We start from the raw sequence: 25,072 nt of genomic DNA, 5'->3' as shown, positions 1-25,072 counted from the left end.
CAAAACATTTATTTTTTTAAATAACTTTTTATTTACAAGTTATATGCATGGGTAATTTTACAGCATTGACAATTGCCAAACCTTTTGTTCCAATTTCCCCCTCCGTCCCCCCACCCCCTCCCCTAGATAGCAAAATGACCAATACATTCAATAAAGCATTTATTAAGCACCTGCTGTATGTACCAGTGTCCTTCATCCTTCCATTCAAATTTCCCAAAGTTTAAAGGTCAGTGGGTGAGCAATTTTTGTGTTGTTGTTCATTCATTTCACTCACTTTTGAGATTTTCTTGGCAAAGATACTAGAGTGGATTATCTCCGTCTCATTTCACAAATGAGCACTTGCCCAGGTCATACACCCAGTAAGTGTTTGGGGCCAGGTTTAAATTTAGGTTTTCCTGACTCACCAGGCTGAGTTCTATCCATCCTGCAATCTAGTTAGTTTAAAATTCCACCAGTGAGCATTTCCTTAAGCACCTATTGTGTGTCCTGTCATCTCCCATTCAGATTTCATTCAGATCTCTTTTTATGAGATAAATTACGATAAATTAGATCCTGCCCTTATGTAGCTTCCATGTCTCTGATTAGGCAGGGAAGTAAACAGACTATACAGGAAGAATATAAAGCATTCTCAAGAGGAAGGGAACTCTGGCAATTATGGTGATCATGAAGGATCTAGTGTAGGAGAGGGTGTTTTGGAGGGAGTGTGGGATTTCCTGAGGGGAGTCCCTGGTGAGGAAAGCAGGCCTTCTGGACAGAGGGGACACAAGGTGGTGTCTGTGGAGTGGCCAGAGCTGTGTATAGGGAACAGCTTAGTTTTGATCCTTTAAAGCACAGGCTCTTAATTTTATTTGGGACATGAACCCTTTGCATCCCAGTAAAGCCTATGGTCCCCTTCTAAAAATAATATTTTCAAATGCTTAAAATAAAACACCTAAAGTTACAAATAAAATCAATTACAGTGATCAGGATTTCTTTGTTTCTATGCATTTTAAATGAACATATTTAAAGTTAAGCATTTTAATTTGAATATATTGATTTATTAAAGTTTTATATATATCAGAACTATATTAATACATAAGGAATATTAGAACTATAGAATATGAGGAACACCTGAGTTCTGACCTCAGACCCTTACTAGTTGCATGACCCTGAGGTCACAACCCTTTAATCTCTGTTTACCTCAGTTTCCTCATCTGTAAAATGAGCTGGAAAGAAAATGGCTAATCACTATAGTATCTGTGCCAAGAAAACCCCTAAAAGGGATCATGAAATGCTGGTCATCATGAAAAATGTAAGGATCAAATGAGATATTTTTGAGGTAACTGGTACATAATAGACATTATAAATGCTTGTTAAGTTCCCTTCACCTTTATGTATTAATTTGCTAAATTCGAAGCCCAGCAGACCCTAGGTTTAATTGCTGAATCTAGCACTTACTACCTAGATGGTCAGGGGTGAGTCATGTAATCTCACTGAGCCTCAGCTTTACCCATCTGTAAAATATGTATAATAATATCTGTAATACCTATTTTACAGAGGTAATGAAATTTTAAGATAAAGTATGTAGGGTGCTCTATAAATAGCAGTTCTTACAATGACGGTGAGCATTACTTTATGATTGATTCTCTCTATCTTCAAATTTCATCTCTTTAGTCACAAAGGGAACATTTTAATTAGATATTTTATTATTAACAGTGCTATTAACAGTCACCTGAAAATAAAATGTTACCCAGGAAAATAAGGTAGGATTGTTGTTGTTGTTGTTGTTTTGGGGGGTAGGGCAATTTTCTAACTGATCAGTCTACCAAAACATATCAAACATATACTAAAACTCTATCTTAGTATGGAGCCCATAAGAAAGGAAAATTTAGACTTATTGGAGGCTTTCCCTCAGATTGTTAGGGATAGAACTTCCTGGTGAAATGACTTGAGATTTTTACAAAATCTCCAGAATCACCGCCTCCCCAATTCTTCTAGGTCCAGAATCCCCCAAGTCCACACAGGGTTGTTCCATTGCTTCCTGGTGTCCCTTTGTGAAGATATTTGGACAGAACCCTGCGATGGCCCCAGGATTTTAGGACTTTGTTGTCTAAGTCCAGTTTACCCTGTGTTTCTTTCCCGTAGGAAAATGCAGACAAGATTGTTCAGAAGCTGGAAGATGTGCAAGAAATGTTCGAGAGGAGACAAGTGAGCCTGAAGAAGCTGGCAGCAAAACAGACACGGCCTGTGCAACCCGTGGCCCCCCATCCAGAGTCCTCCCCGAAGCGAGCCTCCCCCAAGACCAATCGGCCCACCAACCTGGGTAAGAGCATGTCAGAGGCTTCCGTGGCTTTCAGACGGCATCTGAGCATCAGCTGATGTTCTTGTTCGCGTTAATAATGACCAGGGATGGATGCTCCATCCAGGGATGCTTTCCTGGGAGCTGGGGGGATGGCAGTTCTGTAAGGGGCTTTCCATGATCCGTGTTCGTGAATCCTCCCTACAGTAATTCTTTGCTGGATAAGCTCCCTGCATCAGATCTCTCATCTTTCTGGTGAGAATTCCCCAAACTTCTGGTCCTCTTCTCCATCTCAAGGGAAAACCTTGAGTTTCAACAGATTGCTCAGTCTGGGAACATAGGGCTTATTGAGAAGCAAAAGTAAGAGAAAGCAACCATCTCAGACTGGATGAGATTCAGCAAACATTCGATAGGGTTGAGAAGGGTTTGAATGGGGGTTGACAAGAGTTGGTAGCTAACAAGCTATGGAAGATGAGGGAGAGGAAGAAGAGAGAGCCAAGGCAAGCTCTGAGGTAGCAGAGGAAGAAATAAAAATGTTTGGAAGGGAGAAGAAAGATGCTGAGCTCTATTTTGGATATGACAAAGGTAGCATATGGTCCAGAAGGATTAGAAATAATGGGAGCCATTGAGGCTGAATATATTAATTTGGGAGTTGTGTTTAGAGATGTTTATTGACTTAATTGGAGCTAATGAAGTCAACTAGAAAGAGAAAAAAGGGATAGGATGGAGCCCTGGGAGACACCAAGGGGCAAGAAGTCAGGAATGGAAATTAAGACGGAATCATGAGACTTCTGATACACTCATCTCTATGGCCCTCTTCAGTTCAAATATGCAGTAATGCTAGGAAAATTTTACATCAGCTATTATCAAGGCACAAACTTTCAAAAACCAGGATAGTTATGGAGAAAGGTGAGAACCTAGCAGCAATGACTTCTTTGCCAGGTACAACTCAGGAAGCATCCTTGCTAACCCTGATCATTCTGCCAGAATTTTGGACTTTTTGTATAAATAGAGGAAGTAAAAGACAATGAGAACTGTTCTCATTGTGGCAGGAAACTTCCCATGTTTCCCACAAACATTGGACTGTGTTCCCCAAAAGTATTTATTGTGTGATCTAATTGTGCACAGCTGCTGTTTCCCCCAGTGGACAAGGGACGTTTCATGGCCACAATTCTTTCCTTCTAGGAATGGGCACCTAAGATAACCTACCAGCACGTTACTGTTTGTAAGACATGGGGAGAGAAGAACATCCATAAGCAATACTCAGATGCAAGTGGTTAGGGTACAGGTACAAGATAAATACATTTTGGAAGTGACTAGAAGAGTACAGAATAACTGATCAAGGAATAATTGATATAGAAATGAGAATAACTCTGGGACATCTGTGTTTAGACTGGGCGGGGAAAGGAAATCCTAAGAATGGTTGAGGTTTGGTTAGGTTAGGAAACTCTTTCTACATAATCTCATTCAATTCTTTAAAGCTCTAAGAAATGATGAAGGTGAGAAATTCAGAGCAACATGGAAAGATTTATATGAACTGATGCAAAATGAAATTAGGCAGGATGAGGAGAATGGTATATCCAGTAATTAAAATATGGAATGTTCAAGCAACCACTGAGTAGTAGTTAAGTTGGCAGAGGTTGGAACTCCTAGAGGTAGAGAATGCTCTGTGCTATAAGTTGTAGCAGCATGCTAAGTGTTAGGTATATAAAGAGAGGCAGAAAGAAAGGCAGAAAGAAAGAAAGAAAGAAAGAAGAAAAGGAAAAAGAGAAAGAAAGAAAAAGAAAAAAGAAAAGGAAAAAGAGAGAGAGAGAGAAAGAAAGAAAGAAACACAGACAGACCTTGTGCTCAGGGAGTTCACCTAGTGAGGGAGACAATGAATGTCCATGGTAAATTGGAAGTGATCTCAGAGGGGAGATGGCACTGGGAGGGATGAGAGGGCAAGGGAACCAGCGGGTTCTCTCATTCACTGCCTTCTCTCTCTGGTTCCAATCTGACACAATATTCATAATTGCAGGAAAGATTCAGCCTCTTTTCAGATCCTTTATAATTCTCTAAGACTCATCTCATGTGACTTTGACATCAAGATTATCTTTTCTTTCTTTTTCTCTTCCTCACTTTCATCCTTCTTTCCCTTCTCCCATCTCTCCTCCCTTTTCTTTTCTTCATCCTCTTTCTTTTTCTCCTAATCCTCATTCTCTTTTCCTTCTCCTCCTGTTTCTCCTCCCTTTTTTTTTCTTCATTCTCTTTTCCTTCTCCTAATCCTCATCCTTCTTTCTCTTCTCCTCCTGTTTCTCATCCCTTTTTTCCTCTTCATCCTCTTCCTTTACATTCTTCATCTTCATTATTCTTTTCTTTGTTTCCTCTTTCTTCTCATCATTGTCCTCTTCCTGCTCCCCTTCTTACCTCATACAATTACTGCTAGTTGTGAGATTCTGGATAAATCTCTTTACTCTTCATCTCTCTCAGACTCAATTTTTCCTCACTTATAAAATGGAAACAATAATAGCAATTTCAATAAGAAATGATGAGCTGACAGATTTCAGAAAAACCTGCAAAGACTTATATGAACTTTTGCCATGTGCAGGAGCAGAACATCGTACACAGTAACAGCAACATTGTATGATGATCAAATATGTTAGACTTAGTTCTTCTCAGCAACACAGTGACCCAAGACAATTCCAAAAGACTCATGAACTATGGAGACTGAAGGCAGAGCAAAGCATACTATTTTCACTTTTCTTAAACTTGTTTTTTTTCTTTCTTTGGTTTTCCCCATTTGATTTTTCTTTCACAACACAACTAATATGGAAATATGTTTAACATAATTATACATGTATAACCCATAACACATAGTTTGCTAACCTGGGGAGGGGAGAGGGAAGAAATGGAGGGAGAAAAATTTGGAACTCAAAATCTTACAAAAATGAATGTTGAAAACTATCTTTATATATATTTGGAAAAAAAATTAAAATATATAAAATATGAGAGAGGGGAAAAAACCTTCCTCATAGGGTTGATATGAGGATCAAATGAAATAATATTTGCAAAGTGTTTTGCAATTCGTAAAGTACTAAATAAATGGTGGCTATTTTTATTCTTCCTCCTTAATTTTTTTGCTTCTTCCCTTTCTGCTCCTCCTATTCATTCTGTATATTTGAAAGTTATTCTTCAGAAATTCAGACTATCTTGGGAGGTTTCTGGCTCTGGTTTCCTTTCCTCAAAGCTTCCAGAAGGGATGGAAAAATTCAGCTTACTATTGTAATATTAACTATTAATTCATGTAAGTCACATTACCCTTAAGAGAGATATAACAGTTAAATTTCCATAACCTTGAAAATTTAAATAGGCATTTCCCTGAATGGGAAATGGCAACCAGGAAGAAGCCACTAGAAAATAAACTCTCTCTCCCTAAATAATGTTGCTTAGAACAGAAATCTAGGAAGATTAATGAGCCAAAAATAATTTTTTAAGAAAAACATGTAAACTTAGGAAACAAATTGCCACCAATGAGTAATAAAAAAAGGACTTTCAGAGAGGTAAAAGATACTACTTTGGTCTCTGACTTGAATGAAAAAAGTAAACTGAATGAGGAAACATGTTCATCTAGAATCTAATAATAATAGATAGCATTTTAAGGTTTGCAAAACACTTTACATATATTCTCTCAAATAGAATCATAGAAACTATTTTAGATGATTGATAAATGACAAAATGAAGAGATACAATAGACAGAGGGAATGATAAATGTGAAATAAAATTGGGAGAGCATATGAAAGACAAGTTCCTCAGGGGAACTCACAATTACCTAGTAGAAAGGGAGCCCCCATGAAGTTGGGACATGTCTTTAGCTGGCAGACTAGGCCCTGCAAGGGATTCAGCCCTAAAAGAGTTAGTTAATTGTAAGGAGGAGAAGTGGAGTTGAGATGCATAGTGGGGTTAGGGGAAATACCACCTGACATGGGGAAGGGGGCAGGGGAAAGATAACTGATGAGGTGCAAATGATGAGGTTAGTGGTAGTTGTGATAAGGTGTGAGAATTGGGGTGGGAGATCCCCTCTGGTCGGAGGCGCAAATCCAATGTGAAAGAATTTGAAAACCCAAAATCTGTGCGGCAAAAAAGGGATTTCTTGGCCCTGAGAAGCCAGCTTGCTAAGAGGACAGACTTCTTAGTGGGCAAAAAGGTCCTGTTAGGAAGATAGCAAAGGTTAATACTGAGAAGAGAATATTTTCACCAGTGGGCAAAAAGTCCTGGTAGGACAGCTCACTAAAACATTTTCTTTGGCAAGCATCATCCTGTCTAGGAGTTCTATGGAGATATCTGGGCATGTAGCCCTAGATATATTGGGATTTGCTTTGATATTTGGGGGGCCAACTCCCAAGAGACTGATTTTCAATTCAATTTAAAACTGAATGAGATTATTTAATTGGGAGTTTGAGCCTCTGAGAGTTTTTGTGACAATTCAATGAAAGATGATTGACCAAGATCTCCAATTGAATAAGATTACTAAACTGGGAGTTTGCAGGCTTGTGTGTGTGTGGGGGGGGGGGGGGGGGGGTGAAGATCTCAATTTATGTCAATACCACAGGTAGAATGCTGTGGAGGACTGACCCAAAGGAAGGCAGCAGCCAGGGGTGGCCCACAGATAAGTGTTAGAGGGAAGATTTAACCTCAGGGACATGCCTGGGATTTCTGGCAGGGTATGGCAAAGTAGAACGCTCACAGAGCTCAACAGATCTCTATCAGTGACTCCTCCCTACCTGCCTCAGGGATGAATTTTTCTCCATTCCTCCAAGCACGCCCAACACAGAAGACCTTATCAAGAGAAGGAGTTAGGGAAAAAAAAAGAGAGAAGAGAGGGATTGAAGAGGGGGGAAGGAGAAGGAAGAGGAGGAAAAGCAAACATTTATTAAGTACTTATATGTGCAGGTTTTGGGTTAAGTTAATGGAGATACAGAAGAAAAAGAAAGACGGCCCTTAGCTTCAAGGAGCTTACATTCTAATAGGGTAAGATGACACAGAAAAAGAATCCATGGGCTGCAAAGGCTTAGTCGGTGCTTCTACAAGTAGAGTTTCTGGGACAGATTCATCAATTAGATCTGGGAAACCATGGAGCCTTGAGAGAGATACTGGGACAGAGATAGAGAAGAAGGTGAGGGAGTCCTTGGGAGTAGAACTGGAATAAGGATGGCTGCAGTGAGAACTTCCTCAAGTGCACATTCCTGGGATGAACTCACTAATAAGATCATTGTTTTCCACCTTTCCTCATTTTCTTCCTCTTCCCTGCCTCAAGTTTTTAAAAAGACAATCTGGGTCAAGTGACTTGAGCAGAATCCCACAGCTGTTGAGTGTCTGAGGCCAGATTTGAACTCAGGTTCATCTGACATGAGGGCGGTTCTCTAACCACTACATCACTCAGCTGCCCTCAGTTTATTTTTTAATGCAACTTTTATTTTTTCAGTTAACAAGCATTTCTTTTTTCTCTCTTTTAACCCTCATTGAAAAACAAAGGGGAAAAATCCTTATGACAAATATGACAGTCAAGCAAAACAAATTCTCAAAGCTGTTCATGTCCAAAAATGGACATCTCCTGTACCTTTTGTCCATCATCTCTTTTTCAGGAAGTAGGTTCATTGATTCTTTGGAATTATGGTTAATCATTGAATTGATCTTAAGTCTTTCAGAGCTGTTTATCTTTACAATAAGGTTATCAAACATCCACCCATCCATCCATTCATCTATTGATCCATCTATCTATATATATATCCATCCATCAGTCATCCATCCATTCATCTATCCATCTATCTATTTATATCCATCCATCCAACATCCATCCATTCATCCATCTATCTATATATTTATCTTTCCATCATCCATCCATTCATCTATCCATCTATTTATCTATATATCCATCCATCATCCATCCTTTCATCTATCCACCTAGTTATATATCCATTAATCCATCATTCATCCATTCATCCACCCATCTATTTATATATCCATTCATCTACTATCTATTCATCTATCCATCTATCTATCTATCTATATCCCTCCATCCATCATCCATCCATTCATCTATCCATCGATTTCTCTATCTCAGATCATACAAGTTTCAGTTTTTAGTTGTTAGGTTTTTTTTTTTGCCTGAAACCATCCCTCTCATAATTATCTATGACATCATTTCATCAATGTCCTATAACTCATTCCCCCCTTCCCCACCTAGTTTCCAGTGATTTGTCCTCTTCTACCTGAATTTGAATCCATTCTTTAGGGATGAAGTGAGGCCCAAGTTATTCACTTCTTTATTTCTCTTTGCCCCATAATGTGCCTGACCCAGCACATCTCTTCCCTCTGAAGATCTAGTGCAAGACCTGCTTTCTCCAGAGAACCTTCTCTGATGAACGTTCAGACAGCAGTCAGTGCATCAGCACTCAGGTGTTCAGGCAGGTTGCCCAGATTGCTGCTTTGTGATGGTGGTGATGTAGAAAGCATGGCAGCAGCTGGCACAAGCATCCGCCGGGTATTTCATCCCACAGGCTGGGCTCTCTCTTCAGATTTCTCCCGTAATCTTGCTGACTTTTCTGTCTCATTTTCATGTGATGGCTTTTATCTGAGCGAGTCATCATTTCCTGCTTGTCTTATAAGAAAGCTCCTGAACTGTCCTGAGGGCCAGGGGACCTCAAAACCAGCTAGCTCCCTGGGACCCCCTAGAATTTGGAGCACAGAGTACATAGGCGTAAGGAAAACACTGAGCTTTAGAGGTTCCGAAGCCCAGCCCTGCTCCTCCAGGGCTGCCCTGGGGCCGTCACAAAAGTACTGAGTGGAGCTTTTGCTAGGCCCCCACATTGCTGGTTGGTTCAGTTGGTAGCTCTTTGGCTTTCTGCTTTTTTGGTGACAAGTTCATGAATCTGTAACTGATGACTGTGAGTATTTTCCATGTTTTGTTCAGTCATTTTTTCTGTCCATCCCTTCCAAGTTTTCTTGGCAATGATACTGGAATGGTCTGCCATTTCCTTCCCCATCTCATTTTACAGATGAGAAACTGAGGCAAAAAGTGTTAAGTAATTTGCCCAGGGTCACACAGCTGTGTCTGAAGTCAGATTTAAACTCAGGAACAGGATCCAGGCCCTGGCTGCTCTGTCCATTATAGCAAGTATTCAAGCATTAGGATCAATTCCTCTTAGCTGGCTACTTGAGTTGTAATTTAATTAAACTAATCCCATTAAATTTTAATTGAATTAGTTTCATAATGTCCCAAACTCTAGATTAATCTGGGGGCATGTTTATATATATTTCTTGATTAACACAACTTGAACATATCTTTCACAACGCTTCTGCCTCCATGATTATTTGTCATTTTATTTAATCAACTGGAGAAATATCCTACTCCTATCTCTCTCTCTTAAATCCCTTGACCTTCTACTATTAAATAAGTTATTAAATTTGCAGCTTATTTTATTAATATTGAAGCCACACAAAAAAGCAAAGATGTAGACAAAATGCAAAAATAAAATAAAATCTGATCATATAGAAAGGAATAGGAATTGGGCCTATAATTTTATTATAGTGGGACTGATAGGTGAGCAATTTCCTTCCACCCTTATAGATAAACACCTTCTTTATCAGGGTGTATTTTAGACAGTTGCCTCTTCCAGGGATGTCAAATAAAAATGAGGGCCACTAAATCTTCTACAAGAAGCAGGCTATATGTTGGCAGTTTTAAAATGCAATGTTAACTATCTTTTATTGTATTTTTATTAATTTTGTAACTATTTGCCAATTGCATTTTAATCTGATTTATGATTAGCTTACATAATTAAGGAAATATTAGGATAACAACAATATGACAATTAGCAATTACTTATTGTGTGTACTTAAGTATGTCAAGTGCTATTCTAAACACTGGGAACCTGGGTATGTAAGCCCCAATTTTTTTTTTTTTTTACCAAAGATTACCATCAGAGTATGAGGTCCTAAAGTGGCAAGTGACAATCTTCTGTCCATAAAAGCTCTGGAGACCCCATTCCTGTGAAGGCTTCTCTCATTCTTGCCTCTGTCTCTCTCTCTGAGCTATAGCCAAGTGGTCTCTTCCATTAGCCTGTCAGCATTAGCCTTTCTGAGAGCAGCAACTGGTGTCATGTTTACATTGTGCTATCATTGATCAGAGAGCTTCATTCTAGCCCCCACGTGGTAAAGTTTCTTCTAAAATTCAGCATTGACTCATCCAACCCAGGTGGAATTTCTGCTGGGTTCCAGGTTTGGTATCCATTGCCATGGACCTTATGCTTATGTGGTCTGAGGCTACTCTGAGCCATGGAGAGCTTCTAAGAACCTGGAGGTGACCTGGTCCTCTGCCCAAATGAGACCACACCTGGAGTCCCACGTTCAGTCCTGGACATCTCATTCTAGGAAGGTCCTTGATAAGATGGAGGATGTCCAGAAAGGATAATGAGGGTGGTGGAGAACCTTGAGTATGAGGGTCTATTGAAGAAATTGAGGGTGTTTAGCCTGAAGAAGAGAGAGCTAGAAAAGACATGATAAGTTATCTTTGAATTTTTGAGGGATTATTATGTGGAAGAAGGATTCAGTTTTTTCTATTTAAATACAGAGGGAAGAACTCAGTTCAGTGAAAGTGGACGATACAAAGGGGCAAATCCAGGCTTGGTGTATTGAAAAATTGAACTATCAGAACCATTACAAAATATCATGCGCTTCCTCCGAGGTCCCAGTGGATTCATTCTCACTGGAAATCTTAAAATCGAATTAACAGTCACTTATTAAGCATCTTTTGTATATGTAGGCTCAGGATACAGAGACAAAGGTAAAAGCTTTCTACCCCTTGATGAGTTTCTATCTTATGGAAAATGATATAATAACCATGCAGATGAGTGAATACAATTTAATGCAAAGTTATTTCAATAAAAGGAATATACTAAGATCCAGAGGGAGCTCTGAAGGAAGCTGGCTTTCTGATTTCCCACTGACTTCCAAGGCAGCCCATTCCTAATTGTGGAGAAAATTTCCTGACCTCAAGTCTGAATTTGTGTCTTTACAACTTCCATCTACTGCTATAAATATTTTCCCTATTATTTCTTTTTGTTTCAGAGATAATTGTTTTTGTTGAGCAAATTCTATTTAACTTTGGACATAATCAGATGCACTTTGGTGTTTAACAATTTCTTCAATTTGTGCCTTCCCACAGTTGACACAAATGTAGCATTCCTTTTTTGCTCACAATTTTAAAATAATTCTGAAGTTTTTAATTATTGTTCTAGTTAGTAATAACAAAAATTGACATTGGCCAGATTGGAAACGTGGATAACTAGAAGGATAGTAATGCACTTGACAGATATGAGGATGTTCAGAATATGGGAGGATTTAGGGGAGAAAGAAAATGAGTTCAGCTTTGGGCCGGTTGATTATGTATGTAAAGTTGGAAGTATCTAGTGAGCATTTGGAGATGTTGAAATGGATCTCAGGTGAAAGACTAAGATGAAATATATTAGCTTGGGAGTCATATATCTATGTAAAAGAGAGCAATTTCTAGGTCAAATAGAAGAAAAGTGACTGCAATTAAAAAGAATTTTATAGAAAAAGGGAGTTGAGAGATAATAATTCAACCTATGAGAACCAATAAGAGGAAGAGAATTCTTATAGAGAGGATAGCCAAGGGCCAAGAGAGGGTCTTGGGCTATGACCATAATTAGGTGGTAATGTGGATGAAGGACCAGCCAAAAAGTCTGAAAAAGGAACAAGTAAAGAGATGTGAGGAGAACCAAGAGAGCAGTGTCATAAAAACCCAGAGAGGAGAGGGGATCCCCAAGGAGGGGCCAGTCAACAGTGTCAAATGTTAAACAGAAGTCTAGAAGGACTGAGAAAAAAGCCATTCAATTTGGCAGTAACCTTGAAGAGGAGTTTCAGTTAAGAGAGGGGGTCAGATGCTTCCAGGGCTTAAAAGTGAGTGAAAGTCGAGAAAGTGGAGGCACTGGGTTTTGGTGGTTTACCTAAGACTGGAAGGATGGATAAAGGAGGATAGGTTGAGGAGATGGGAGGGCTTAGAGGATTTTGCTTTGTTTTATTTTTAATAAGCAATAAAGATAATCAGGTGATGAGAAAATCTCTGAAGCTTCTAGAATAGGAAAGTGATAATGTTTGGATTCATATTTTGGGGGGGGATAGTGAGGCAACTAGGGTTAAGTAACTTGCCCAGGGTCACACAACTAGGAAGTGTTAAGTGTCTGAGGTTAGATTTGAACTCAGGTCCTCCTGACTACAGAGCCAGTGCTCTATCCACTGTGACATCTAGCTGCTCCCAGCTGGACCCACATGTTTTAAATATCAATTTGGCAACTATAGATGAATGGATTGGAAAGGGAAAGGCTATATATGCAAAGACTAACCAGGAGGCTATTTCAGTACTTCAAGAAAGCAGATAAAGTCATTAGCCCTGTGGTGCCATTATGCCATATTCATGGTCAAATTAATCTAGGTTTTTCTTTGTTTTCTCAGCTCCCAGTAGGAGGATTTCTGAAGTTCCTTGTCCTCCCAAGACAGTCAATGAAGCAGAGTTGTTGAAAAAGAAAAGCATCAAGAAACCCAAAGGTGGGATTAAGGTAAGACCACCTTTTTGTTTCTGAAACACAAACTTTGGTGGGAAAGAAGACCATCCATCCATCCATCCAAAACTGGTGACAAAACACCTTCTAGCTGTCATCATCCTCACCCATTGTGGGCTCTGTATTCAGCCAGCGAATACATACCTCAAGATTTTGTTTTGTTGTTGTAAAAAGCAATGGGATCCTGCCACAGATTTAAGGCAGTGCGATGAGAAATGTTCTGACTGGGGAATCAGTAGACTTTAGTTCTAGTCCCAACTCTGCCACGTTGGGCAAATCACTCAATCCCTCTGTAAAATAAAGAGATTGTACTGGATGGGCTCTAAGATCAATCATTCTGACACTTTATGAAATCACACAGATGCCAGCTTGTTGTTTCTCTATGTTTTACAAAAAGATTTGGTTGTGGACGCCTCCACTATCAAATCCCCACTAAGAACGGTCGTATCTCCTTGTTCCGTTTCCTTTTCGCCTTTTCTGTAATCAGACTCCATGTTTAATTTAATGGGGCTCCTGCAGTATCATCACTCCCTTACTCAGCCTGTTTAAGCTTGAATTATTCATCTCTTTACTATGATTGTAACTCCTCCACTTCTCCAAAGGAGCCCCGAGCTTCCCACAGCACATCACCTCCCTTTTCCTTTTTCATAAACAAGAACTAAGGCTTTACTGCAAGTATTAGTTGTGCCGGATCATGGATGTGTCCTGAGACTCATTTCCAAAGGTTTTGGGAGCTGAGAAACACCCAGAAGACATAATCATGTCATTAAGTGGCTAAGTGTTCTCTGAACGAATGCTTGTTTTATGTTTTAGGACCATGTCACCCAAGCAGCATGTCATAAGGGGTAGAGTGCTAGTCAGCAAGTTCAAATTTCACCTTAAAGACACTTAATAGCAGAGTGACTATGGGTGAGTCACTTGGTTTCCTTGAGTTTTCCTCAGTTTCCTCGTCTGTAAAATGGAAACGAGAATATCCAGAGTACCTACAAGGTCCACAAAGTCTTCTGCAGACTTCAAAGTGTCATATAAAATCAACAATTACTCTAGTAAAGCAGATAGACATCTTTCTAAGACATCTCTCTCTTCTGCATCTGGGGGCATCCCTGAATAGAGAACAGAGAACCTTCAAACATTCTTGCCCACTCTGGGTTGTTGTGGGAGCCCTTAGTTCCATTGCTGTTCTTTGATGACTGAGCACTGGCCACTATCCCTCTCCTGACCTCACATCTGAAAGAAGCCATTATTAGCCACTCCACTGAAAAAAGAGAATGGTGCAAAAGAAAGAACGCTAGATTTGGACTTAGAAGGTTTGGGTTCCAATCCTCTGCTTTTTTCCATTGTGAGAGGATGGGCAAATCACTTCCCTTCTCTGAGCTTCACATGGAGAGAATGACTGGACAATGGATCTCCAAGTTCCCAACTAGCTCTTAAATCTGTGATCATCTCGATCTAGCCATTGCCAAAGGCAACTCATATTTTTTCATCTAAAATTTAAATATGAAGATTTTCTATTTATGTCTTTCATATCTGTGTTTTTTTATGCAAAGTGAAAGGTTCTGTTTATTGTTTTTTAAAACATTTCCATATGAATCATATTGGGAAAGAAAAATTAAAATAAAAAGGAAAAACCAAGAGATAACAATAAGAAATAGAAAAATCAAAATAGAATGGAGACATTCAGTCTCCATAGTTCTTTCTTTGGATACAGGTGACATTTTTATATATAAAGTCTTTTAGAATTGCCTTGAATCACTACATTGCTGGAAGAACTAAATTTATCATAATTGATCATCACACAATCTTTGTGGGTTTTTTTAAAAAATGATATTAAGTACTTTTTTAGATTCATACCTTTCAACACAACTTCAAAATCTCCTTTTGCTCTTTTGTGCTTCTGGGAGAATGCATGCTCTGGAGGGCAAACCAGATGCCCAGGTCCCCTGTCCCTGAAGGCTCATGCATTTGTCACTGACTTTCTGTGTGATCTAGGGTAAGTCACTGCCTGTTTCTGTGCCTCACTTTCCCCATCTGTAAAATCAGAAGGGATACAGTCCATGACCTGCATCTGTACAAGAATGCTCCCAAGGACTGACATTTAAGCTCTCAGAGGCCCCCATAGGAAAGCAATGAATCCATCAGTCAATCAACAACAGAGGAACACTTCCTCAGGGCCAATTATTGATTCTAGAATTACTGTGAAAGATTTGGAATGACAGTGAATTCTTTTGGAAACTATCCAGCCACGAATATTGCTATTTTAATTCATTTTATGGAAAGCAAATGGTCCATAATACAAAGTCCTTCTCTTCCAGACAGAGCCTCTGAGGATTTGTTTTCAGACAGTTTCCAGAAACATGTCTTTATTATTCGTTCCCATTTTACAGATTAGGGAACTAATGGCACAGAAAAAAAAAAAAAAAAGGCTTCACCCTAAATCACCTCAGTAGCTAAGGCTTAGAACTGGGCGGGAAATCCTTGAGCCCCAAACCCCCTAGAATTTTCTTTCCTTCCTTTCCTCTCCTATTGTTTGAATATTGTTTTAGACTGAAGTTTAGTGCTATGATGTTCCCTTTCAGTTGATTTTTCTCTTCACCCAATTTTTAGCACGTAAGGACCTACTCCCATCCTGGTACCCTATACCCCACCCCCTCCACCTTTGATTTTTTTTCTTTTAAGAGTGAATATTTTCCATCGAAAGACTCTATGGTAGACAGAAGAAGAGACTCATTCTCATATTTGTTTCTGTTTTCAAATATACTCTTATAAATAAATGCTCACCTCAAGACTATGCAATATTAAAGACAGCTTTCTGTAATGTGTGGGGTTTCTTTTGTTTGTTTTGTTTTGTTTTTCCCCTGCTGTTTGCTTGCAGCCATAGTCTGTCTCCAAGAGCTGGAGCAAACAAACACTCATTATTATTTCCATGGTCCAAGAAGTGAAGAATAGAAGCCTGGGAGATTTAAGTGGACCGTGAGGGTGATGCTCCGAGACACAGAGCAAGAATGACCCTTGGGCCCACTTTTTCAGTGCAGCTTAGCCCCTACTGCCCACTTGGCCAACAGCCCAGAAAATGCTTCTTCTCAGCAGAGCAGGGGAATATTGAAGATTCCAATTAAAACCAAAGTGTTAGTCAAATTCCAAATATCCTTAACCCGGATCTTTGTTAAAAGCAATCTGAATATAGGAAAATTAGTCATTGATTAGCCCCATGCCCATCCTCATAGTTCATAATGGAAACATAAGGTATTGTGGGTACAGGAACAGAACATTGACTAGCCCCTTATCCTATCCCCTGTAAAGGAAATACTAGATATAGTGGGCCTTGCTACATTTTTACAGCTAATTCAAGGCCTTGTAAAAAGTGGATATAAACTTAGACCAGATTGGCAGGGAGGTACATGGTAAGATACACATGTGGGAAAAGGCACTCAAAGGGTTTGGCTGCCCTTAGAACAATTGACCAAAGGGACTTGGTCAGGGCTAGTGTCCCCAGGGTCGTGGCTAATGTTTGCTCAGCTAATTGCCATTCCCTCCTTGACTGAGGTGCCATACTCATAAGGACATTGTGGGTATCATATAGTCAGTGGAGGAGTTTTACGCTGGGTGATCACATTCTGGGCTTGAGACCAGGCTTTTTTTTTTTTTTTTTAAATACTTCTTTCTTATTCATTTTAATGGAATTCCAGAGAACTAAAATTGACAAAACTTGCCAGGAGGTTGTACTGTCTCCAAAGGCAAGAGACCACCCACAGAGACTGGCTGAGAAGCTGGAGTCGGAGACAGAAAAGTCAGGAGAAATCATCTAAGAAAGGTCCTCTCTCCTCCTCCCCTATCCAGGCTTTTCTTAAACCCTCCAGGATGGCTAATGGAAACCATCTGTGGCAGATAAAGGTTAGAGAGAAGGGCTGGAGGAGAGAGAGGAGTAAAAGGAGGTGGATCTCTCACCCCTTGGATTGTAGGACTTAGAACCAGAAAAGACTTTTGATATCATAGAGTCCAGACAATAAAACAAGTGAAGAAACAATCTAGAAAGGTGGTCTGAGTTGCTCAGAACCACATAGGTATTAAATAGCAAAGCCAGAATGGTACTCAGGCTTTCAGATTTGGAACCTGCTGTTCTTTTCATTATGACATGTTTAAAAAGATCGTAGATTTTCTTAGCCTGCCTTTCATCCATTAACTATGTTTCTGCTGTTCACAACTTCTTCCCCTGTCTCCTCCAACCTGCACACATCCCTTCAAAGTGAGATCACTATTGGACAAGGTGATTTTACTCCTTAAACCCAAACTTCTTAAGAAAGCTGCAAGAAGAAATAGTAAAACTATAATAGTGGGAGATCTCAATCTTGCTCTCTCAGAACTAGATAAATCAAACTACAAAATAAGAAAGAAGTTAAAGAGGTAAACAAAATGTTAGAAAAGTTAGATATGATAGATCTTTGGAGAAAATTGAATGGAGACAGAAAGGAGTACACTTTTATCTCAGCAATTCATGGAACCTATACAAAAACTGACCATATATTAGGACATAAAGATCTAAAAATCAAATGCAGAAAGGTAAAAATACTAAATGCATTTTTTTCAGATCACAATGCAATAAAATTACATTCAATAAAAGGCCAGGGGAAAATAGACCAAAAAGTAATTGGAAACTAAAGAATCTCATCCTAAAGAATGGGTAAAACAGCAAATCATAGATGCAATCAATAATTTCATCCAAGAGAATGACAATAATGAGACAACATACCAAAATTTGTGGGATGCAGCCAAAGTGGTAATAAGGGGAAATTTCATATCTCTAGAGGCTTACTTGCATAAAATAGAGAAAGAGAAGATAAATAAATTGGGTTTGCAACTAAAAAAGCTAGAAAAAGAACAAATTAAAAATCCCCAATCAAATACCAAACTTGAAATTCTAAAAATAAAAGGAAATGGTAATAAAATTGAAAGTAAAAAGACTATTGAATTAATAAATAAAACTAAGAGTTTTTTTTTTTTTAAATTATAATTTTTTAATTGACAGAACCCATGCCTGGGTAATTTTTTACAACATTATCCCTTGCACTCACTTCTGTTCCGACTTTTCCCCTCCCTCCCTTCACCCCCTCCCCCAGATGGCAAGCAATCCTATACATGTTAAACATGTCACAGTATATCCTAGGTACAATATATGTGTGCAGAACTGAACAGTTCTCTTGTTGCATAGGAAGAATTAGATTCAGAAGGTAAAAATAACCTGGGAAGAAAAACAAAAATGCAAACAGTTTACATTCATTTCCAGTATTCTTTCTTTGGGTATAGCTGCTTCTGTCCATCCTTGATCATTTGAAACTGAATTAGATCTTCTCTTTGTCGAAGAAATCCACTTCTAGCAGAATACATCCTCATCCAGTTTCATTGTTGAAGTGTATAATGATCTCCTGGTTCTGCTCATTTCACTTAGCATCAGTTCATGTAAGTCTCTCCAAGCCTCTCTGTATTCATCCTGCTGGTCATTTCTTACAGAACAATAATATTCCATAACATTCATATACCACAATTTACCCAACCATTCTCCAATTGATGGGCATCCACTCATTTTCCAGTTTTTAGCCACTACAAAAGGCTTCCACAATCATTTTGGCATATACAGTCCCTTTCCCTTCTTTAGTATCTCTTTGGGGGATAAGCCCAGTAGTAGCATTGCTGGATCAAAGGGTATGCACAGTTTGATAACTTTGGGGGCATAATTCCAGATTGCTCTCCAGAATGGCTGGAATCATTCACAAGGAGTTGTTTTGTTTTGTTTTGTTTTTAAAAAACAAAAAACAAAATAGACAAATCTTTAGTTAATTTAATTAGAAAAAAGAAAGAGGAAAATCAAATTGTTAGTCTCAAAAATGAAGAGAGAACTTTCCATTAATGAAGAGGAAATTCGGGCAATAATTAGGAGTTATTTTGCCTAACTTTATGCCAATAAATTTGATAACCTAAGTGAAATGGAGGAATATTTACAAAAACATAGATTGCTCATATTAACAGAAGAGGAAATAAATTACTTAAATAGTCCCATTTTAGAAAAAGAAATAGAACAAGCTATTAATCAACTCCGTAAGAAAAAATCCACAGGACCAGATGGATTTATATATGAATTCTACGAAACATTTAAAGAACAATTAACTCCAATAATATATAAACTATTTGAAAAAATAGGGAATGAAGGACTCCTACCAAATTCCTTTTATGACTCAGATAAGGTACTGATACCTAAACCAGGTAGGACAAAAACAGAGAAAGAAAATTATAGACCAATCTCCCTAATGAATGTTGATGCAAAAATCTTAAATAATATATTAGCAAGAAATTACAGAAAATCATCTCCAGGATAATATACCATGACCAAGTAGGATTTATAACAGAAATGCAGGGCTGGCTCAATATTAGGAAAACTATTAGCATAATTAACTTTATCAATAACCAAGTTAACAAAAACCATATGATCATCTCAATAGATGCAGAAAAAGCATTTGGTAAAATCCTACATCCATTCCTATTAAAAACACTAGAGAATACAGGAATAAATGGACTTTTTCTTAAAATAGTCAGTAGCATCTATTTAAAACCATCAGCAAATCATATGTAATGGGAATAAAATGGAGCCATTCCCAGTAAAATCAGAGGTGAAACAAGGTTGCCCACTATCGAAATGCTAGTTTTGGCAATAAGAGAAAAAAATTAGATTAAAGAAATTAGAATTAGGTAAGGAGGAAACCGAATTATCATTCTTTGCAAATGATATGATGGTATACTTAGAGAACCCCAGAGATTCTACTAAACCCAAATTTCATTTTGGATTCTTTCCTAACAGCCTTTCTGTCTTGCCTCCCTCTCTCTGACACTTGAGTCAAGAGTTAGCCACTGTTTGCCAAATTTAACTTTTCTAAATATCAACAAGAGGATAATCCCTTTCTCTCCCAACATGAACCTGTGGAAGGGAAGATTTTCCAGATAAAACTTTTCTCCTCCCTGCCTTCTGATGGCCTGGAAGGTATGGCACTCTCTTAATCCAACCCAAACCCCTGATTGAAATTCAACAACTAATCCTTAACCCCTGGAGGACAATGGTTCTGATTCCTTAATCCCAGGACTTCAATGGTCCTAATTTTCATGGTTCATCTGCTCTTTAGGAACTTCTGTTTGCAATAAGCATCAAGAACCTTAAGAGATTCTTACAATTAGAGCTCAGAACCCCCAAGTGAGAAGGACCTTAATTATTTTGAACCAAGAACATTCATTCTAGTTGAATTGTGTGAATTCCCAACTAATCTCTCCCTCAAGTACATAAAAGTATACATGTGTGCATCATACAGTAGTTCACTGAACATCATTTCCACATGAAAGAAAAACTGGAAATTGAAATAGTTTTAAGAAATGGAGGAGACCATATAACAAAGCAACCTACAGCAACAGGCAAGTGGGGAAGGAGTTGGGTGAGTTAAACCTTCTGGAAGATTTCCCATAGTTCTCAAAGGAAAGTCCAGAACATTCAGTCCCATCAGAATTTTTTTTAGCAGGTGGGAAGAATCAGGGAAAAGTAGTCATTGCATCCACCCCACCCCATCCCATTATTAGTTTCTATTAAAATTATCAAGCATTATGCTGCTGCCAGTAATAATAACTCTTTTGCTGTTGTCTCCTTCTAAAACTTCTGCATCAGCAGGAAATCTACCTATGGCTTAGACCTCACAATAATTTCCCTCTTGCCCAAAATAGGAAGTGTGCTGTCTGTCTAGAAATATAATCCCCAGAATTCACAATTAGGTTTCAGAATCATTTTTTTCCTGCCTTGGAGAAATCATTCTGGAATTCAGTTATGTATGTATTGAAGTCTTCTTTGTTTATTTTAAACATCAATTTTCTTTTAAAAATTAATTAGAATCAGATTGAAACAAGCAAAATCCATTAAATTTTTCTTATATTTACTGTGTATTGAAGTCTTCTTAAACTATCTGAAATATTTTTAATATCTCTTAAAAAGTCCTAGAATGAACAATAACTCACATAGGCCTGATGGTACATAAAAAGATTCATGTGGTAAGCAAATAGGAATTCTACTACTCTTTGGCATCAGAATACCCCATAGAGATGCTTTTCCCCCCAGGGATGTTGGGGGTCAGGGTGCAAGTTTCTGGTCCCACTCCCACTGGTGTGGTTACCATTTTGTCAGTGCTAAATTTAGCAAACCTGGATTAATTTTTAGACCAAAGTCTTATCACTGATCTGTGCTAATTTTTTGATGACTCTTTAAGTGGAGTAGATTAGGCTTTTTGATTTTATAATTTCAAACTAGTCTAATAACTTAGATCTGAAGTTCTTTATTTCTTATGCTTCTAAAATGAATGCTTTATTAGTGAACACATATGAAAAGTGTTTTGCTATAATCTGAATCTTGCTAACTTAATCACTGAGGTGGATGATCAGCATGAAGAGAAATGGGCACATCTGTCAGATTTTTGGTGAAATGCTTAACTCATTTCCAAGGCCCCTGCCATTCTTCTCCTCATGGGCTCCTTTAAGTTTTTTGGTGACATGAACCTCTTCTAAGAATAATATTTTTAAATGGATAAAAGAAAATGGGGGTTGTCCTTTGCTCTTAAAGAGGACCAAAATGACAAAATTATGGGGTTAAGGTACAATGTGTGCGACTGTGGTTGACAAAACCAATTTGATCTTGGAAGACTGGAAGGGTACAAATAGTCCTTATGATCACTGGGGATGGAGATGTCTCCAAACTTGCTTTTCTTTTGGGCTACTGCAATTCTTTGCTCATAGAGCACCTTCTTTGATGTGGCCACATTGTGCAGGGCACTCCTCTGCCAGTGTCGCCCCAATTGATCCCAATAAAATACATAGAATTACCAAGGAAATCAATTATAGTGCAACACAATTTTTTTTTAAGTTCACAAATTAATGAACCATTCCATTTCCCTTTTTTTCTCCCTACCTCCCCACTCTCCTTCATTCTATTCTGAGAAGCTTCTGTTTGTTATATATGCCAGCAGATCCTACAAAAATAGATTAACTGATGAATATAATGGCAAAGATTACTGACTCCTATTATTGTTGCCTAATAGAGCAACCAGAAAGCATGTATCATGTTCTTTTGCTACCTCTAGGGAGCTGTTTCAAATCCTGACTTTTTTCTGAAGCACCCCAATCAAAAGCACTTTATTATTTTCCCCGGCTAAACTCTCCATCTTCTTGCTCATAAATAGAATGTAAGATTCTTTTTTTTTGGAGATAATTGAGGTTAAGCGACATGACTGAGGTCACACAGCTAGGAAGTCTGAGGTCACATTTGAATTCAGCTCCTCCTGATTCTATAATGGAGTTTCTTAAACTTTTTCCACTTGTGACTCTTTTTCACCTGAGAATTTTTTACATGACCCTAAGTATATTGGTATGTAAAATAGGTATACAAATCAAACATTTATTTATAATATAGCATAATTTCACAACTCCCAAAGTTAGTTACAATACCCCATATGGGGTTGTGAATCACAGTTTTAGAAGCTAAACTCTAGCTGAGACTAGGGATGGTTTCTTTTTTTGTATTTTTATCCCCATAATCCAGCACATACACACAGTAGGGCATTAATTAGTCATAAATATAAACTACATTGAATGTAATTGAATTTTTATGTTCACAGTGGGAGAATTGATCGTGGATATTGGGAAGGCCCAGGAGTCAGTAACCTTTGTCCTTATATTCATTAATTAATCTTTATTTGCATGAACTACTAGTACACATAACAGAAACTTCTCAAAATAGAATGAAAGAGAGTGGGGAGATAGAATGAAAAAAGGGAAAGGAATGGTTCATTAATGGTTTACTGCCAGTTTGGAAGGAGGAATCTAGCAAAGTGATTTAGGGAAGGTTGGTGATGAGGTAATTCATCAAGTATTAGTGAGTCATTTGGGGAATTGACCACTCTAGGAGCTGGAAAAAGTTTCCAAAATGGTTTAATGTATGATTGTCATTGATATCCAGAATGATGTTCAGTACCCTTTTTACTGGGTATTGGACATTGGACTCCTCAATATATCTGAGTTCCTCTCTCAGAGGGCAGGAGACTTCTGGAGGGATCATGACTTTAGTGAAGGACCTGAGTTATTCTGTTTATTACATTCCTGAAGCCTAAATCTTAACAAAATGAAACCATCAGATTAAGTGGTAGAGATTCTTTGAAAGATTATGGGTGGGATTTGATGATGAATTCCTTTCCAACTCCAGAGAGATTCCAGAATTTAGTGATAAATGTCTTAAGAACATCATGTCAACCAGGCCGCTTTTCTCATTATCCCAAGATGGGGAAACTCATACATGGCAGAAACACAGATCATCAAAACCCTCCCAATCCTTTCATGGTTCTAATTGGCAAGGTCATGGAACCTTTCATGATGGAAAGAAAGCCCTTGATACAGAGGAAAGAGAACTGAGTCAGGAGTCAGAGGACATGGATTCAAATCCTTCCTTGCTCCATGTTGTTCCTTAGTTTTCTCATCAATAACATGAATGGGGTGGATTCAGTGGCTCCAATGTTTCTCTGACAAGTGAGGAAACTGAGATAAAGTGCCTTGCCCAAGATCACACAACTAACAAGTAAGGGTGGGAAGCTGAGGGTTCCCTCAAATAGGGTGGTCTTTCTACTACAGCAGAATGAGCCTCGGATAACCAATAGGCTGACTAAAAGGATCCTTATTATTCAGCAGACCAAATACTGGAATTCCTTAACCAAGATAAATTGATTTAAGGGTTGGCTGGGGGAGGAAGGAGGAGGATTCTAGGTTTGTGATTTAATCTATGTAAGGAATTCCCTCCCACAATGATCCTAGCACTTCCCCCTATTCCCAAACCCTTGCAATTTATATTCAGTTTCTCTTTGTCTCTCTGTCTCTATCTCTGTCTCTCTCTGTCTCTCTGTCTCTCTGTCTCTGTCTCTGTCTCTCTCTCTCTCTCTGTCTCTCTCTCTCTCTGTCTCTCTGTCTCTCTCTCTCTCTCTTTCTCTTTCTCTCTCTTTTTCTCCCTGTCCTTCTTTCTCCCCCCTCTCCCTCTCTCCCTATTACCCCACATTTACAATGACACAGGATTTTGAGTCAAAGGCTCTAGATCCAAATCTCTGTTCCTTACTTGGGCAAGATCCTTCACCATTTCCCTAGCCTTCAATTTCCTCTGCTCTAAAACAAGGATATTGGAATACCTAACACTCTCGAAGCTCAGTCCGGCCCTAACTCTAAGGCTTTGTGATTCTTAAAAACCTGGTATCTAGTTCCTTTTGCTGAACTCACCCCAAACTAATCTCTCCTGGTGGTTGGGCCTACAGAGGCCTTGGGCAGAGTTCACATGCCCATTCCAGAAAAGCCTCAGTGGGAGAACATTTATTTTCTTGAGGAAAAGCCATTTGATCCCTTATTTCCTGCTCTTCAAGGCACCAGCTATAGCCAGAAAACAGGACTCATCAGAAAATTTGGACACCTGCTTGGAGATGAGCCCATTAAAAAAGAAGCCAGATTATTCCTTTTTATTTTTCTTCCTTTATGAAGATTGGAGGGCATTTCCAGAAGTCTGCTATTATACATCTGATGGTGTGAGCCATATTTCTGGACATAAAGCTATTTACCTGTGCAAATATTTAGATCATTTCTCTTCCCACTCCAATCAAATCCACAAGATTTTCCTAAAGCTTGCATCTGATTCTGTCAGCCCTTCCACCACAATTGTTTGATTACCTCCAGGAACAAATACAAAATGCTCTGTTTGGCATTCAAAGCCCTTCACAACCTAGCCCCTTCTGCTTTTCCAGTCACCTTAACCCTCACTCCCCGACACACACACTTGGAACCAGTGACACTGGCCCCGGGTTGTTCCATAAACAAGACACTCCATTGCTCAGCTTCCAGTATTTTCTCTGGCTGTCCCTTATCCCTATAAGATTTTCCCTCCTTTACATTGATTATTAATCTTTCTTTTTTAAACCCCAGCTAAAATCTCTTCTTCTATTGGAAGCCTTCCCTAATATTTAAATCCCATGCCTTAAATTTTTATCACTTCCTTTTTATCCTTAGTTGTATGTGTGTGTGTGTGTAATATTATATTAATTATAATATAATATATACATATTTGGTATCCTTAGTACTT

At 38.6% G+C, this 25,072-nt stretch overlaps 1 protein-coding gene across 9 annotated transcripts in view; it reads left to right on the top strand.

Annotated features, from left to right (window-relative positions):
• The window catches only part of MCF2L2 (MCF.2 cell line derived transforming sequence-like 2), a 333,832-nt gene that overhangs the window by 161,902 nt on the left and 146,858 nt on the right, over positions 1-25,072 (top strand). For all 9 annotated transcript variants that reach the window (XM_051983258.1, XM_051983256.1, XM_051983259.1 and 6 more), the window contains 2 exons: positions 2,125-2,302; positions 12,788-12,891. In XM_051983258.1, coding sequence (XP_051839218.1) covers positions 2,125-2,302; positions 12,788-12,891 — 282 coding nt within the window. The remainder of the gene's footprint in view (positions 1-2,124; positions 2,303-12,787; positions 12,892-25,072) is intronic.

This window comes from Antechinus flavipes, chromosome 3, assembly GCF_016432865.1.
Source record: "Antechinus flavipes isolate AdamAnt ecotype Samford, QLD, Australia chromosome 3, AdamAnt_v2, whole genome shotgun sequence".
NCBI lineage: Eukaryota > Metazoa > Chordata > Mammalia > Dasyuromorphia > Dasyuridae > Antechinus > Antechinus flavipes.
This window is presented reverse-complemented; position numbering and strand designations above follow the sequence as displayed.